Below are 14,792 nucleotides of genomic sequence, written 5' to 3'. Positions count from 1 at the left end.
CACAGCTAAGCAGTGTTAGTAATAATAACAAAACAGACTGGTTTACTAAGCTGCCTGCACACCACTGCTGTCTGCAGGTGGGATTGCTGGGCCTGCAGGGGTGTCTGTGGTGGCTCACTTGTCCTTGGTAGGATTTTTCAGCAGCCAAAACTGTATTGTGGTATTTAGAGTGACTTTTCCTTACCCCTGCATTATGGGTTGTGTTGGGTCTATAAGGTGCCATAACCTGGGTAAAAATATATTCTTTTTCTCTCTGCCTTGGGGTCTGTTGTATTTGGACCTCATCATGCTTAGCATTGTTTAGACATTCACACTGGTTGCTGCAATTGAATACTCAGAGGCACTGGGGAAAAAAACCCAAAACAAATAATAGAACACCACCCCCCACCACACACCCCCCGTGATTGCAGCTATTAAATAGATTTTTTTTCCCATTTTATTCTTGTTGTCTGGAGGGTGGAGGAGAGGAGTGGCTGAGGGCAGGTGCCTCAGTGCCATCAGGGCTGGCACTGTGACCTCGGGCACGGTGCAAAGAGGGATTGAGCTGGACTCAGGAGGAGCCCTTGCTGAGTTTATGGCTGTGTTAAAGTTGCATTCCAGGTTGGAACAGGCTGTGTTGGCTGGTGTTCAGCAGAAATTTCTGACACCAGTAATAGCTAATGGGTTTGTTAAGATCTAAATTCAATAATAGTGCCCAAATAGTGTCTGCTAAAATACATTGAAGACTATTTTTTTTTATTTTTGAGGACCTGGGATCAAGCTTGTAGCTACTCCATGGAAGGATGAATTGCTGTTCTGGATTTCTTTGAGTACCAGCTTTGTGTCTTGTGTTTTTGCCCTGCCTTAGACATTGCAGTGTCCAAGACAGGGAGAACCACACCATATTTGAATAACACCCAGCAAAGGCCTGTTCCCAAATGAATTTCCCGGGGCTATTTAACGGAGAACAGCAACGAACTCAGCTCATTTTATAAACAAATCCTGTTTGGCTGCATGGACTGACTGTGGTAGAGCTGACTGGTTCAAACAAAAACAGAGCTGAGCAGAGGAGCTCAGTTTGTACCTGCTCAGGGACTATAGAGTAACCCAGACTGCACATTCCTGAACAAAAAACAGGCCAGACACAATCCAGTTTCTTTGTGCCTCTGTTGTCTGATGAGACCCAGTCTCTCCAGGCTTGCTCTGAGTAATGCAGCGATAGCTCATCCCAGGGCCTTGGTAAATCTAATGAAAAGAGTGTCTCCAGAAAGGTTCAGGAATGCAGCAGCCTATGCTACTGCCTTGCTAATGCTTCACACAGTTCTCCAGACTGGAGTATTTTGCTCGCTTTCCTGCAACCACTATTTATTATTTAAATGACAAATCTGGAAAATTTCCCAGATCTAATGTCTGCCCCATTACTTTCTGTCTTGGATACTGCAGATAATCAGATGAGCAGTAAATCTATTCTGTGGAATAGAATTACATTATCTTTTTCTTTTTTTTTTTTCCCTGTCAAACAACTTGTGAATGATTTTTCTTTTCTTCACCCCCATAAAATACCTAATAGATGAAAAAAAAAAATCTGTGTGCCAAATACAAGTTATTCCACATGTACCTCCAGCGGTGCATCTGCAGAAATGCCAGTGGGAGTGTATTTACCTTCTGTAGACGGGGAAGATTGTGTGAAATAATTCCTAGCACTGATACTTTCAGTTGGGTGGGTGAAGGGACGTGCTATGGGCAGTTTTTGGCATCTTGGTTCTTTTTGTTTGTTTGTTTTGGGGGGGGTGGGTTAAGTTTGTTTGGGTTTTGGTTGGTTGTTTTTTTAGCCGGGTTTGATTGTGTCCTTTCTCCATCCTCTCTGATGGTTTCTGAAGTCCTTCCTGAGTTTCTCTGAAACAAGACCACCCTGTTGAGCAGTGGGGGGACGTTTACCAGTGGTCTCACGTGTTACTGATCTGCCCTTGGATTCTCTGGCTCTCAAAAGCAGCAGCACCAAAGGATGCTGAGGCTGCCTGGGCCAGGCTGGAAAGGCACAGGGAATTACATCCCCTGCCATGCTGAGCACCACTACATAGTTCTCCAGCTGTCCCAGTCCTTCCCAATGAAGTGATGGTGACACAGCTTTTGGAAAAGAGAAAACACAAGAGAAAACCTGCTCTCAGGAATGACCAGCTTGATTCTGAGCCTTCACACCGAGTGTGAATTGCACCTCTTTCCTTAAAAACAGGAGGCTTATTTTTCTGCCCCCCCTCCCTCCACTCCACAGTGATGAGAAACTGAAGGTCAGGAATGAGCCCCCCGAAGGCTCATGAAGAACAAAATACGACGTGTTTTAACTGATGTGAAAGGTTAATGGGGAAGATCAACATCCAAAGGCTGCAGTAAGGAAAGGGGGCTTGTTTGGGCAGAGCCTGAAGCGAAGATTCAGCATTACAGGGAATGGGAAGTGTGAAACTGTGGGGCAGGGAACACACAGCCCTTTAGCCCTGCTCAAAAATAATAGTGCAGACCTTTTTTTTAACTTCAGAGTTTAGTCTGCCCTCCGTAAAAACAAGTTACATTAAAAAACCGTGCACCAGAAAAAGCAAACCTCATTTTCCTGGTTTCTGCTTATAAGATTTACAGGTACTTAAAATAAACCTATGAAAAACAGACCCAGTGTGCTGGAATTTGCTAACTAGTGAGAGCAATTACCTCCAGGTCCCAAGACCTAACGGAGCTTGGCTTTTTGGAAATAAAACTTGGCAAGCGCTTCTTCCTGCTGCTGTTGTAAAGGTGCACATGAAAAGATGTGCTGACCTCTGCCAGAAACCCCAGGAATCCAGTTCAGAGAGATTCTCCTGTGGAGGGGATGGCTGGATTGGGGCAGCACAGATGGGGATCGGTGTGGAAAAGCCGGCGAAACATTCGCTTCTCATTGTGTGGCTTCAGCGTGGCAGATTCTTTGCAATTGCCTGGTGTACCACAGCAATTAAATGGGTCAAGAGCAGTAAGTTCAGATACTTAACAAGAAAATAAAGACCTCACTTGACAGCCAGCAGCGGGTCGTGCTCATTTCACAGGAGTAAGGAGAATTAATGCAGGTTGTGCAGTGAAAGTCAATCTGAGCCTTTTTGGCAATGATTTTGTGTTGCTTCAGAGATCACCCACCAATTAACTACAAATGCTGTAATGGCTGTAAATCAGGTTGTCTTATGAAACTAATGCTCCAGTTTCAGATGTCCTAGAAAAAGGGAAACAATAGACTCTGCTTTTCTCCTTTCAGCGATAGGTAAGTAAGAAAAGATGAGAAAGACACAACCAACCTTTGTTAATATTGAAATGCAAAATAATCCCATGTTTCATGCATGAGGGGAAAATGAAGTTTGTGTAATGAAGTAAATATGATAGAAGTGGAATCCAAGATGGAAATTGATTTTTGTAAGACTCTCCAGTTTGGAGGGTGGAGGTAGTTTCACACTAGTGTTTCGAAGGAAATTATTTGTTGTTGTCAGTATCCATTGTTCCTGGCTGGGGAAAGGAGCTCCTCTTTCCCACAGCAGTTGTAAAAGTCCTTTGGGAAGGATGAGATCTTCCTCCTGAAATATTAAGGAACAAGTAACAAGAATGTTAAAAAAAAAATAAAATTAAAACCATAAAATGTGTTCTGCCACAAACCAGGAGCTTTCCCCTTGAAAGTTAAGAGATGGGACCAGGTTTGCTGCTGTGTTTGTAGATTCCCTTTGGACTGAGCACTATTAAAAGGGTTTGTGCCCTCCTGCCTAATGGGAACCAATGTCCAGCAGCGAGGGTTGGGCTCCATCACGAGCTGGTCCAAAGCAGCAGAGCTCAGCTCGGCCACAGGAGACAAATTAGGTGTCTCAGCTTCAGCATCTCATCAAGAATCGCTCAGAAACTTTGCTCATGTCTGTGCCTTGCAGTTATTAGGTGCAAGAAATACAGTTTTTAAAACTGTATTTAATCATTTCTCAGTAACCTCTTTTTCTGCAAATTTATGGCATCAATGGGTATGACTGTTTATTATGTCTTACCTATAAAATCTGACCTGTTTTATATACTCTTTATGGAAACAGTGTACAGTCATAAATTAAAAGATGCAACTGTTTTGGATATTTTACTGGTGGTCCTGTATTTTCCTGCCAAAAGTGCAGCTGTTTTAGGTTTCTCGGGATAACATTATAAAAGGCTGTGTGCATTTTGCAAGTTTATGCTTGAATTGCCAAGCCAGAGGTGGAATGACTCAACCTTCCCAGGAGCAACATGTACCAAGTGAGGAATCAAAACAGCTGGCTGAAGTGGGGCAGCTCAGATGGCCACTGGGAGAGGCACTTCTTGTTCCTGGTGGTGTATCTGGGGGTCAGGGTTTGAGGTGATTGTCGTGCTGGGCTGTGGATCCCTCTGTGTATATGATGGCGTTTTGGTGCAAAACTAGTAGAGAATCTGGTCTTGTACCTGTCTCACGTAGGGTTACACCGTGGAAAAAGGCCATCCAGGCCCCCCTGAGCAGACACCTTTAAGGGGAGCTCTTGGCGTGTGTGGCTGGGTTGGAGCCCTTGGAAGGAGCCAAGGGGAGCCAAGAGTGTGTTGGTGTGCCAGCACAGGCAGCGTGGTTCCATGTCAACTCGTCAGGCTGGCAGGTCTGGGGGAGCATTAGATGGCTCTGCAAATGGATGGTGATGCTTAATTCATGGGGAAGTTTAGAGGCTTCTTTAGCCAAAATGTTGACGATCTGATCCCCAGGTGTCAGCAGGCTCCAGACACAGATAGGCCTGAGAGCACAAAGCTCAGCCCTGAGGTTGTCAGAGGAACCAGCATTAACTGACAGAACTGAAGCCCTCCTGTTCCCATGGGAGCACCGAGAGCTTATGAGTTGTCCTTGTCTTAGAAAGAACTACAGAAGGGTGGAAATGAACCCTCCCCCAGAGCAAGCAGAGAATACAAACCTGTGAATGTCCTTAGCCCTGTGGCACTGAGCTGTCCCAGTGTGTTGGCTGGGGCAGCCTGGCTGAAGGTGCGTCCTGGTTTTAACTCACGGAAGCTTTATCCTGCTGTGTTCATGGGTGGCTGGCAGTGGGCAGCCCCATCTCTTTGCTTTCTCCCAGAAGCAGCCTCCACCTCCCCATACCGTGCACTACACAGGTGTTTGATGTGTTCATTCCTGCTCTAAAATGACGCTGCTCTCTGCTGCAGGTACCTCACCCACGTACGAGCCGCCTCTCCGCAGGATCTCGCCGGGGGATACACATCTTCCCTGGCTTGTCACCGAGCCCTGCAGGATGCTTTCAGTGGGCTCTTCTGGCACCCCAGTTAGCCAGGGACCACTGGCCTGACACCAAGGGACAGCCAACAGGGCAAGAAGCTGATCAAGCCAGCAAAGGTTGGGGCAGAATCGCTGCCCTCTGCGATGGCCGTGCTGCCATGGCTTTCTCGTGCACTTTTCTGTGCAAAACCAGCTGTGTTCGAGTGTTGAAGGGAAGAAAACAAAGCCCGTCTGCACGAGAGCTTTGTAAAATGGTGAGATACATTTTTGTGGAGGGGGAAACTCGTTAGTCATGTGGCACTTTGCTGAGGGAGGCTGAAGCAATAAGCCACATCTAATGGGAGATGTGAATAACTCAGCTGTGTATGTTTGAGGCTTAAAGAAATACACTTGTAAATTTTTTTTTTAAATAAAGCCAGACTTTTTTATTAAAGTTTGTGGTTTTACTCTTATTGCAGGGTTTTATTTGCACAAGCATTTAAATGCCATTTTGATTATAACATTTAGTGTCAATATTCAAGCCTACGTTTTCTTCCCATAAAACTAGTTTCCCCAAGTTTAGACAAGTGGGTTTTTCCTCCTGCCAGCTGGATGAGATGAGAAACCCTGTAACTATGCTGACACAACTCCTTCTGGGTGACACTTGGTTCTTACCTTTGCCTGGAAAACCAATATTTAGCTGAAAGTCTTTCTTCTGAGTTCCTCTAGAAGCAGTCTGAGAAACAAGACTGAGTCATTGAAGCAGTTAAAATTGTGGGGTTATTTTTTGGGGGGTTTATTTGTTTTGGTTTTGTTTGTTTGTTTTCTCCTGTTCAGCTCCATTTGCAACTTTTCTGTTGTGCACTCAGGAGCTTCTTTTGGCGGGAACATCCCTTTGCCTGGCTTTTGGGATGACCCTTGCCACTTGATTTGCTGCTTTCATGTATTCCTTCCCCTCTCCTTGTAGTGGAATGTTGACTAATGGCAGCAGAGCTGGGCTTCCCATGGGAGAACTGGACTTTGCCATGAGTGGGTATAAACTGCAGGAGATGGGAAACTGCTCAGGACAGGGAGCTTGGACCACGTTTCATGGGCCATCCATTAATAGCTGTTGAATCCTGCTCTGAGGGTGCACTAAATGGATGTGTTTTTTCTATGCTGTAATAAAGAGAAGAACAAGCTCTATTCCAGACTTGGTGCTTTCTTTATTAAGAAAAGTAGACGGAGGTGGCAAAATTTCCCTTGCCCTTTCCCTGAAATCCTGCCGGTTGTGGCAGAACAGCTGCTGACAGGGAATGTTACGTGCAAGGCAGAGGTGAAAAGATCACAGCCTGTGGAGCACCTCCCTGCAAGGGGCAGGGGGCCTGGCCTTGGACACAGAGCCTGTGCCTGGGTGCTGTAGGACTGGGGGTGCAGTGCCAAGAGGCCACCTCTGTTGGAATCCATCCCTGAGACAAGCACTGCTTCCCACCTGGGACTCTCCTTTCTTCTCCTCTCTCCCTGAGAGGGCTGACATGCCCACCGTTTTTCCAGTCCCTGGGAGTTTTTTTCCTTCTGTCACAGGTGCCTGACATCCTGTTGCCAGGTACAAGATGGCAGCAGTCTTCTTGAGATTCAGCTCTGGGACCCTGGGAGGGGGTAGCAGCAACTAAGGAGAGTCTGTCCTTTTCCAGGCTGACCCAGACTGGTAAGGATGCACCTCACCAATGGTCTGTTTGTATTCAGTTTGTAAAGGCTCAGGTCATGCCCTAGCAAAAGCAGAATTGCATATACATATTAATTATGTATCATTTAAATACACTCATTAACTTGCCTCATTTGGTGTTTCGTGTGGAAGGGTTGTACACACAAGTGGCAACTGCACAGGAATCTGGAAAACCTCCTGGTTATGAGTACAGCCACCTATCATCTGCTGACTTGCATCTAAACCAAAGTTATGTTGCTGGAATAACACTGGCATTCAATCCTTAAGGGAACAAAACCTTGACCGACTCAAATCCTTCCTTGCCCTGGGACGTTTCAGTCACGTGCTGGAAATCAGTTAGGCACTTGCCTTGCTCCACCCAGAAGTGGTGACCAAAGCCGGGTCTCTGCTGGTGCAGTAGTGCCAAGAAGCCCTGAATTTGGGCTCTGAAGCAACGCAGAGTCACAGGGACCTGCAGTCTGTGTCAGGCGTGGCAGCAGAGCTCACAGGCTCACTGCATCCTTCCAGAATGGTCGAGGGCCTTGTCACTCCAGCAGCGGTTGTGGAGGGAACTCCAGGGAACAGGAGCCACTGTCAGATGTTTATGGGAAAGGCAGAGGGCAGCAGCTGGAAAGCAGCAGAGCAGCAGCACAGGCTGGGGGTGAGAGCCCAGCGCAGCAGTGCCTGGGAGGACACACAAGCTGGAGCTGCTGAGACCACAAAGGCCAGAGGGGGAAGGCTCAGGCTGCAGTGCGGTCCAGGGAGGAATCTGCATGGCAGCGCTCAGGACAGCACGGGTGAGTCATGACAGCCTTCTCCCTCTGGATTGATAAATGTGCTCCAACGCGGGCTGTGGAGCCAAGGGAGAGAAAGGCTGTCACACTGAGCCATGAGCAAAACAAACCCACGGCCCTTAGCGGTGCTTGGGTGAGAACCAAACATCCTGCAGGCTGCAGGCTCAGGGATGGAGCCACAGCAGCAGAGCCAGGAGTGGGACGGACATCTGGTAAGGGAGTTGCTGGGCGTGAGCTGGGAGCGGGGACTGAGGGGAAATATCTGACACTGAGAGGGCGAGCTGAGTTCCCCGGCCAAGTAAACTGTTTGTGGTTCATGTTGCCCAACAATAGTTTGGATGGGTAAGAAAAGGAAATCAAAGGCAGAGGCTTTTCAAATCCCTGCAGAATACAAGCAGCCAGTCAGAGATCATCCCAGGACTGCAGCAGGGAAGCAGTTGGAGGTGGGGGAGAGCTGGGAGAGGGCAGAGGCACAAAAGCCACGGGAGGACACAGTTTCAGGAAGAGAGGACTGTTTTCCAGGTGCTGGTTTCAGTCTGGCACTTCAATACAAACATGTTCTTATTCTGCAAACGTGCAAAAGGCATTAGAGTCTTTCCTGCTCTTACAGTGGGCAAACTCAAAGTCAGGAGTCAACTAATCCCTAACTAAATCTCAGTGTTCAAAAGCATTTTTTACTCAAACCCACAGGATATGTGGCTATTTGGCCCTGTCTGTATCTCAGGTTAAGTTTCTGAAGGGTTATCTTCCTTACACAAGGGCTGCTTGTGCATCTGCTCACCGTAATCCAATATTCTGAAACAGCAAAATGTTTGTCAGAGAGAATCCAAGGCAGGGGTTATATAAGTCACTTTCCTAGAACTGGCAAAATATAAAACTCTGTTCTCCCCACAAACTGCACATTATCAAAATGCCACAGCAGAAAACCACCCCAGGCTGTGTCACTGAATCAGCACAGGGCGTGAAACAATAGAGAGCAGAGAAGTACTGAAGCACATTTATTACAAAAGAGCAAAGTTTTAATTTTCTGTAGTAACAACAGTTTCAATCTGCTTATCGATCCCACAATTAAAAAAAGAAAAAGGTAAATGCAGGAAGCAGGGCTCCCAAAGGAAAGCTGCAACATGCACTGTGCATCTCGATGGGTAACACAGGTATGCTGTGAATAACTCAACAGGTAAACCAGAGGCACCCTAAATACCCTTTACACAAACTAAGGTAGTCACCACAACTCCAGTCTTCAGCTCAGTAACTTCTCTTCAGAAAAACCTTGGCTGGTACACAGACGTTTTGAGGCTGGTTTTGCTGGGAAAAGGTTAGAAAAAGTAAGTTATTTAATGTGCAGTAAACAGACCGAGCTAAACCACAAGCCCTGGAACACTTAAGGGATTTAACAGGAAGAGATGAGAGTTAAAATCAGGATTAACAGTCACAAACGAAAACTGTTACAGCGGTAATGGGGGATCTTTACTAAATGCCAGAAAGGACTTTCAAAAAACCTGTATGGAAATAGATTTTGACCTACATCTCAGTGCTACCCAACAACAGCATAAAAATAAGTTTCATGGCATTAAAGCTTTAAAAAACCCTCCTTTCCTTAAGTTCATGTAACTGCAGCCTTGTCACACGCTGCAAAGCCCAAGAGCACGAAAACCAACCAGTTTCTACAAGTACTGCAAGAAACAAATGACTAACTATAAAAAAAAACCCAAAACACAAAGTAACCAAATTCAGCACTGAAGCTCTCTACCTGTCTCAGTTAAATTGCACAGAACCTGACTCTGCTGATGTGGTGGCTCCAGCCCTACACTGAGTCCATGTGAGCATGAGGGAGAAGGTCAGAGCTGGGACCAGTCCCTTGGAAGTGCATTTTCTGGGCGAAAATGCAGCTCCAGCTCTTAAGTCCTGAGCTAACAGAAAACTGTTTGGCATTAGATCACAGGCTCACTGAATATCCTGCGTTGGAAGGGCCCACAAGGATCTCTGAGTCCCCATCCTCCCCCAGTACACAACCCAAGGCATAAAGGTCTGCTTTATGGCCTGTGGGGTGATCCTATCCAGTCCCCCATGTTTCTGGGGAGGCTCATGCTGGGATCAGAGGAGCAGGCTGCTGTTTCCAGGAGCATAGGAAGCCCTGCAGCTGCTGCACACATGCAGGCACTCGGCCCTGCCGGCCACCTCCGCGCTCATCCCAAATCCAGTGTCGCTGTCGCACGGGCCAGAGTGGCCCACAGGGTGGGAACAGCCCGAGGCAGCAAAAGGTGGAGCCTGAAATCCCAGTGCCACATGGGAGGGTTGTTCCTTACCTTCATCAGGGCAGGGCCTCTTGTACAGCACATCTGCTGGGACCTGGAAGCTGATGCACAGCATCTCCTTGTTGGGCGCCACGTTCCTGACCAGGTACGTAGAACAGCGCCCGTCCAGGGAGGTTCCCAGCGACGCCTCCGCTCGCTCCTGAATGTCCTTGGCCGGGTCCTCGTGCTTGGAGAACCCGTAGCAGTGCACAGTGGGAAGGGCAGCAGCACTGCACGGCTCCCCAACTAAGAGATGCCTGAAAACATCCAGGAATTCAACAGCCAGTGCTGGCAAGTTCATGACTATGTGGAAAGCGTTTTTCTGCTCTTCCTTCATGAGTGGGAGCTCTTTGCTCAGCTCCTCCCGTACCGGCCCCCGGAGGAATTCCCTGCCATCCATGTTGAACGCTTTCACTTTGGTGTCTACTTTGTTTAGCCTGCAGTTGTGCAGGAGCCAGTTGTAGGACTCGGGATTGAGGTCGTTGGCGAACACGCGGCACTTCTTCTTTGCTGCTGGAATGGCAAAAGGTCCGATCCCAGCAAAGACATCGAAAAGGACATCCCCAGGCTTCAACAGCTCCACGATACGGCCGTGTTCCGTGGAAAGGCGTGGGTTCCAGTACACTTTGGAAAAGTCCAATTCATACACAATATTGTTTTCTTTGACCTGAAAGTCCAAAACATTTTCCGTGTTTAATTGCCTGGCAGGTTTAAGCATTATCAGTAATTCAGAGAGCTAAACACCAAGGTGCCTTGTCGAAAGGTAACGGGTACATCAACATTTGTCCCACTGGTAGGACACAGGAACCTTGTAAAACCAGATCCAGCTCATCAGAAACTGCCATGAGGAATGTCCCCCACTGTCAATCCCGATGACTGGCTCACGCCTGTCTCAATCACCAGGTGGAAAAAAAGCAGCAACTTAAAATGGCCATAAGAAAAAATGAGGCTTTTCAACAGCTTTGTGGCTGACTGACAACTCCTTTATTGAAAGCAGACTTTGGGAAGATGCCTCAAACCCTCCTTAGAGGAGCCCACACAGTAAATAAGCGTCTGAGAATGATACGGCACAAGAACAGGAACCCTCAGCCAAAGTCAAAGCCACTGGGAGCCAGTTCTGCAGCTTGAAAAATACTGTATTTCATCTCTCAAGGTGACAGAGTCTGGAAACTGATCCAAACCCAAACTTTGGAATGACCACTATCTTAAGAACAGACCTGAAAAGAAACAGTATTTATTCAGATGAGAATGGGATGCAAGATAATACTCTCTTTGCACCACCACGCTGGAATTGTGTGACTCCAAAGTACAGCAACTTCAGATCCAAATCAGCCCATCGTTTGCTTTGCCAGCAAGAAACATCCTGAAGTGTATCTGCAGTGCTGGGTGCAGCTCCACGGTGTGCCAGGTGTACGGTAACACCATCTGCACAATATTTGATCCTCGCTGCTGCCTTGACAATTCAATTGCCTTCTCTGTGCGTGTACAGGATGTTCTACCAAGATATCCAGCCTTTTTATTTGGTAATCTAATGTCTTCTCTTCTGAAAGTACAAAACTGCTCACAGATAGGGAAAATATTTTTGTGGGAGCCGTGGCCAAGTTTCCAGCTACAGACAAGAAACCCTACGCGAAGGATGCGTGGCAGTCACACAGTGATTGCACCTGATAAATGTCAGGACAGAGGAGAGAGGAGGTCTGTCTTGCTGCTGTCAGAGAAGGAAAAAGGCAAAGGCAAAATGTTGCCTGAGTTGCAAAGCCAATCAGATTGAAAACAAAGTCTTAGGTTCTATATCAGCCGCCGGACAAGGCTTGGTGACACTAAAAACCTGCATTTTCTTAGATCAAATCCACTGAATATTTTGGCTTTGAGAAACATCCCCCAGTACAAGTTTGTCATTAGTATCTCTGTAAGAAACCTTTACTGCAGCTGCTTTTACACAGCATTAAATCTAGGCTGTGTACTTGAAAGAATACGTGTCTTCATGATCCCTATGGCTGAGTTTGCCCTTGGCAGACCAGGACAAAGGAATGCAGAAGTAACAGCCAACCTTGATGCTCAGACAGGTGTCAGGAAGGGCACTGTGCAAAGGAGTGGTCTCAACAGCATCCCTGCATCATCTCTTTCCAGAAGATGCCCTTGGGTTTTAGCATATTAAAATTAAAATACCAGGGGGAAAAGGCCTGTACCTTGGTTACCAGGTTCTTCTCTCCAGCGAGCACTTCCATTTCAAAATTCCTGTATGTGCTGTCAATAATATTGGTTTTATTCACTGCACAGGTGATTCCTGGATTCTTGTCAATTATAACCTGGCCTGAAAGAAAGGGCAAAAGGTATTCTGGTTACAGGACCACAACCTTTTAATGTTCTACAACAGCCACAACAAACCTGCTGTTAACAGTTAAAAATAACAAAAGTAAGTGTGTGTTGGAACAACCTCCCTCTCCTGAGGGAGGGTTGCAGCTGTGACACCTTTTTAAGGCACACACTTCACCCTGAGCCAGTTCTCAGTGCAGAGAGAGGAGAGAACTGTGCCCTCTGGGCACAGCTACAGCATCAGCACAAGGCTACTTAAAGCCAAAATAAAAAGCAATCGAAAGTTTTCTTTGTGCAAGTGACACTTCATAAAATATCTTTTGGGAAATATACGAAATATACAAATTACCTTTTTGAGAGGAGCAGTTTTACCTACCAATCAAATGTCTGTAGGGCAGCTGGTGATCCCTGAGATTCAGATGTGCTATGTGGCCAACACGGCTAAACCCAGAGGTGACCTCCTGACCCTCAGGAAGCACCGCTCGCAGGATCTCCTCCGACCTGAAGTTCTCGTAGGTCAGCTCCAGGTTATACCTGGACACCTCAGGATCAACACTGAGCTCCTTCAGCACCTGCTGCTCTGATTCTCCCAGTGAGAATCCTGGTATTTTATGAGGATCCAGGATAACAAGTCTACTGTCCTCATCTTCTGGATCCTCAACCACTCGCTTCAGACCGGGACGCTGCAGGACCGATTGTTTTAGGGACTTCAGCAAACTATTTACAATTTCTTTCTTGACTTTAAGAGCTGGAACAACAACTGTCCTTTTGAAAGCCTCTCTGTTGAGCAGGGTCATCCCACGCACTCCGGGATGTGGTGAATACAGTTCTGGATTAGCTTTATCCTCCACAGTTTCAGGCATCGTGGAGAAAGCGTTTTTTCTAACTACTACAAAGGGCCCAGGTATTCTGCCAGAATATTGTGCCAACAGCATCCAAACTGCTGGAAATGATGTATTTGATGCAGCTGTCCTAAAATGATTAGTTTTCAGTAGTCTGGCAGAGTATCCAAATCTCCACAAAGTCCTAGAAGAGAAATTATTCATTTTATAGACATTATGTAATCATTCCATTAAAAAGGCTGCAAATCACATGGATTTGCTGTTCTCTTAAACCAGAATTTCCATCTGTACCAAACAATCCACAATAGTTTAGTAAAGCTCTTTATTATAAAATATATACTGCGAATGTCTGTTATTTTGCAAATGTGTTTTTAGGCTTAAGCACCAACTAACTTCAAGCAGCAAGATAATCTCCTCCTGCCAAAAAAACAATGACCTCTCCTTGTTCTAATAAATGTGATATTAATCCCAGTAAGCCACATGGAAAGATTTCTACTGTCTCGATCCTACTGTTGGATCCATTCTGTGTCTGATAAAATTCATTACCAAGCAGTGGTTGCTAGAAAACAGTTTTTAGCATTAGTGGTCATGATCACTCTTTGGTGATTTCTGCCTCCCAGACCCCAGTGTAAGGTGTTACACACTCCACAGTGTCTTTGCTCCATGGGCTGCATGCCAGGAAGATCATTAATTAAATCCAGTATTCCCTATAAGGTCCAGGGGAGCATTAGTAATGGCTCTTCCAGTGACTGAGCCCCATTCTACAGTTCATCCATGGGATGGGGAACTTTTGAAAGTGGCTTTACCCTCCTCTAAACTGTTTCCTCCACTAGAGATAGTCCAAAAGGGCCAGTTTTGTGACTGCATCTGCTGCTCCAAGGCAGGAACCAATGGTTTAGGCGGTGCTCAAGGCTGGCATCTCTCCTGACCTCTTGGGAAGCTTGTTTTGAGATCAGGGGTGGATAGGAAAGATGCAAACCAGCTCTGAAATGAAACTGGTTCTCCTGCCTCCCTCAGCCACTGCCCTCCTCCAGGGTTCCAGGCTGTGCAGTCTCTCCTTCCCAAAGCTGCTGTGCCCAAACCCTGGCAAAGCTGGTCCTGCTCCCATCCTCCCTGCATCTCCCAACCAGCCCATTTCCCTAAGCCGGGCTTTTGGCAAAGCACGCCTCCTTCGCCTGTTGACTCAGAAATTAAACACTGCGTTCCTCACGTCTGCTGCACAGGAGAAATCCCTCATCCAGAGGCCTGAGCATCCCTGTGTTTCTCCTCCTGGGGCATCTGCCTTCTTCCTAGACGGAAACTATTGAATCAGTACTTCAGGATCACAGAATCGACAGTGGTTGGAAGAGACCTCTGGGATCACCGAGTCCAACCTGTGCCCCAACACCACCGTGTCAACCAGACCGCGGCACCGAGCGCCACGTCCAGTCTCTCCTTAAACACCTCCAGGGACCGAGACTCACTACCTCCCCGGACAGCCCATTCCGATGCCTCATCAGCCCTTCTGTGAAGCAATTCCTCCCGATGTCCAACCTGAATCTCCCCTGGCGCAGCTTAAGGCCAAGTCCTCTCACCCCGTCGCTTCTAGATAAGCCTACAAAATAAACTCCCCGCCCCCGCGCTGTATTCTGGCTGGAG

At 47.0% G+C, this 14,792-nt stretch overlaps 2 protein-coding genes across 4 annotated transcripts in view; one reads left to right on the top strand and one right to left on the bottom strand.

The window, feature by feature from the left end:
- MNAT1 (MNAT1 component of CDK activating kinase) overlaps nucleotides 1–6,409 on the top strand; it is a 110,410-nt gene extending 104,001 nt beyond the window's left edge. The window contains exon 9 of the mRNA XM_029964153.1: nucleotides 5,176–6,409. Within this exon, the coding sequence (XP_029820013.1) occupies nucleotides 5,176–5,296 (121 nt within the window). The 3' untranslated portion in view covers nucleotides 5,297–6,409. The remainder of the gene's footprint in view (nucleotides 1–5,175) is intronic.
- A 2,290-nt stretch (nucleotides 6,410–8,699) lies between these two features.
- On the bottom strand, nucleotides 8,700–14,743 carry TRMT5 (tRNA methyltransferase 5). 3 transcript variants are annotated; one of them, XM_018083046.1, is made up of 5 exons: nucleotides 14,688–14,743; nucleotides 12,689–13,338; nucleotides 12,186–12,310; nucleotides 10,009–10,663; nucleotides 8,700–9,007 (listed from the first exon to the last, which is right to left on the bottom strand). In XM_018083046.1, the coding sequence occupies exons 2-5, from the start codon at nucleotides 13,245–13,247 to the stop codon at nucleotides 8,943–8,945; spliced, it is 1,404 nt and encodes a 467-aa protein (XP_017938535.1). In that variant the 5' UTR covers nucleotides 13,248–13,338; nucleotides 14,688–14,743; the 3' UTR covers nucleotides 8,700–8,942. The 3 variants fall into 3 exon arrangements, with proteins under 3 accessions (XP_017938535.1, XP_008924072.2, XP_017938534.1); XM_008925824.2 differs by having other exon boundaries at nucleotides 14,365–14,742; XM_018083045.2 differs by lacking the exon at nucleotides 14,688–14,743 and adding an exon at nucleotides 13,961–14,334.
- Nucleotides 14,744–14,792: the final 49 nt, after the last annotated feature.

This window comes from Manacus vitellinus, unplaced genomic scaffold, assembly GCF_001715985.3.
Source record: "Manacus vitellinus isolate BGI_N305 unplaced genomic scaffold, ASM171598v3 scaffold_6_pilon, whole genome shotgun sequence".
Lineage (NCBI taxonomy): Eukaryota > Metazoa > Chordata > Aves > Passeriformes > Pipridae > Manacus > Manacus vitellinus.
Note: the sequence above shows the minus strand (reverse complement) of the source record. Positions and strands in the feature narration are given on the sequence as shown.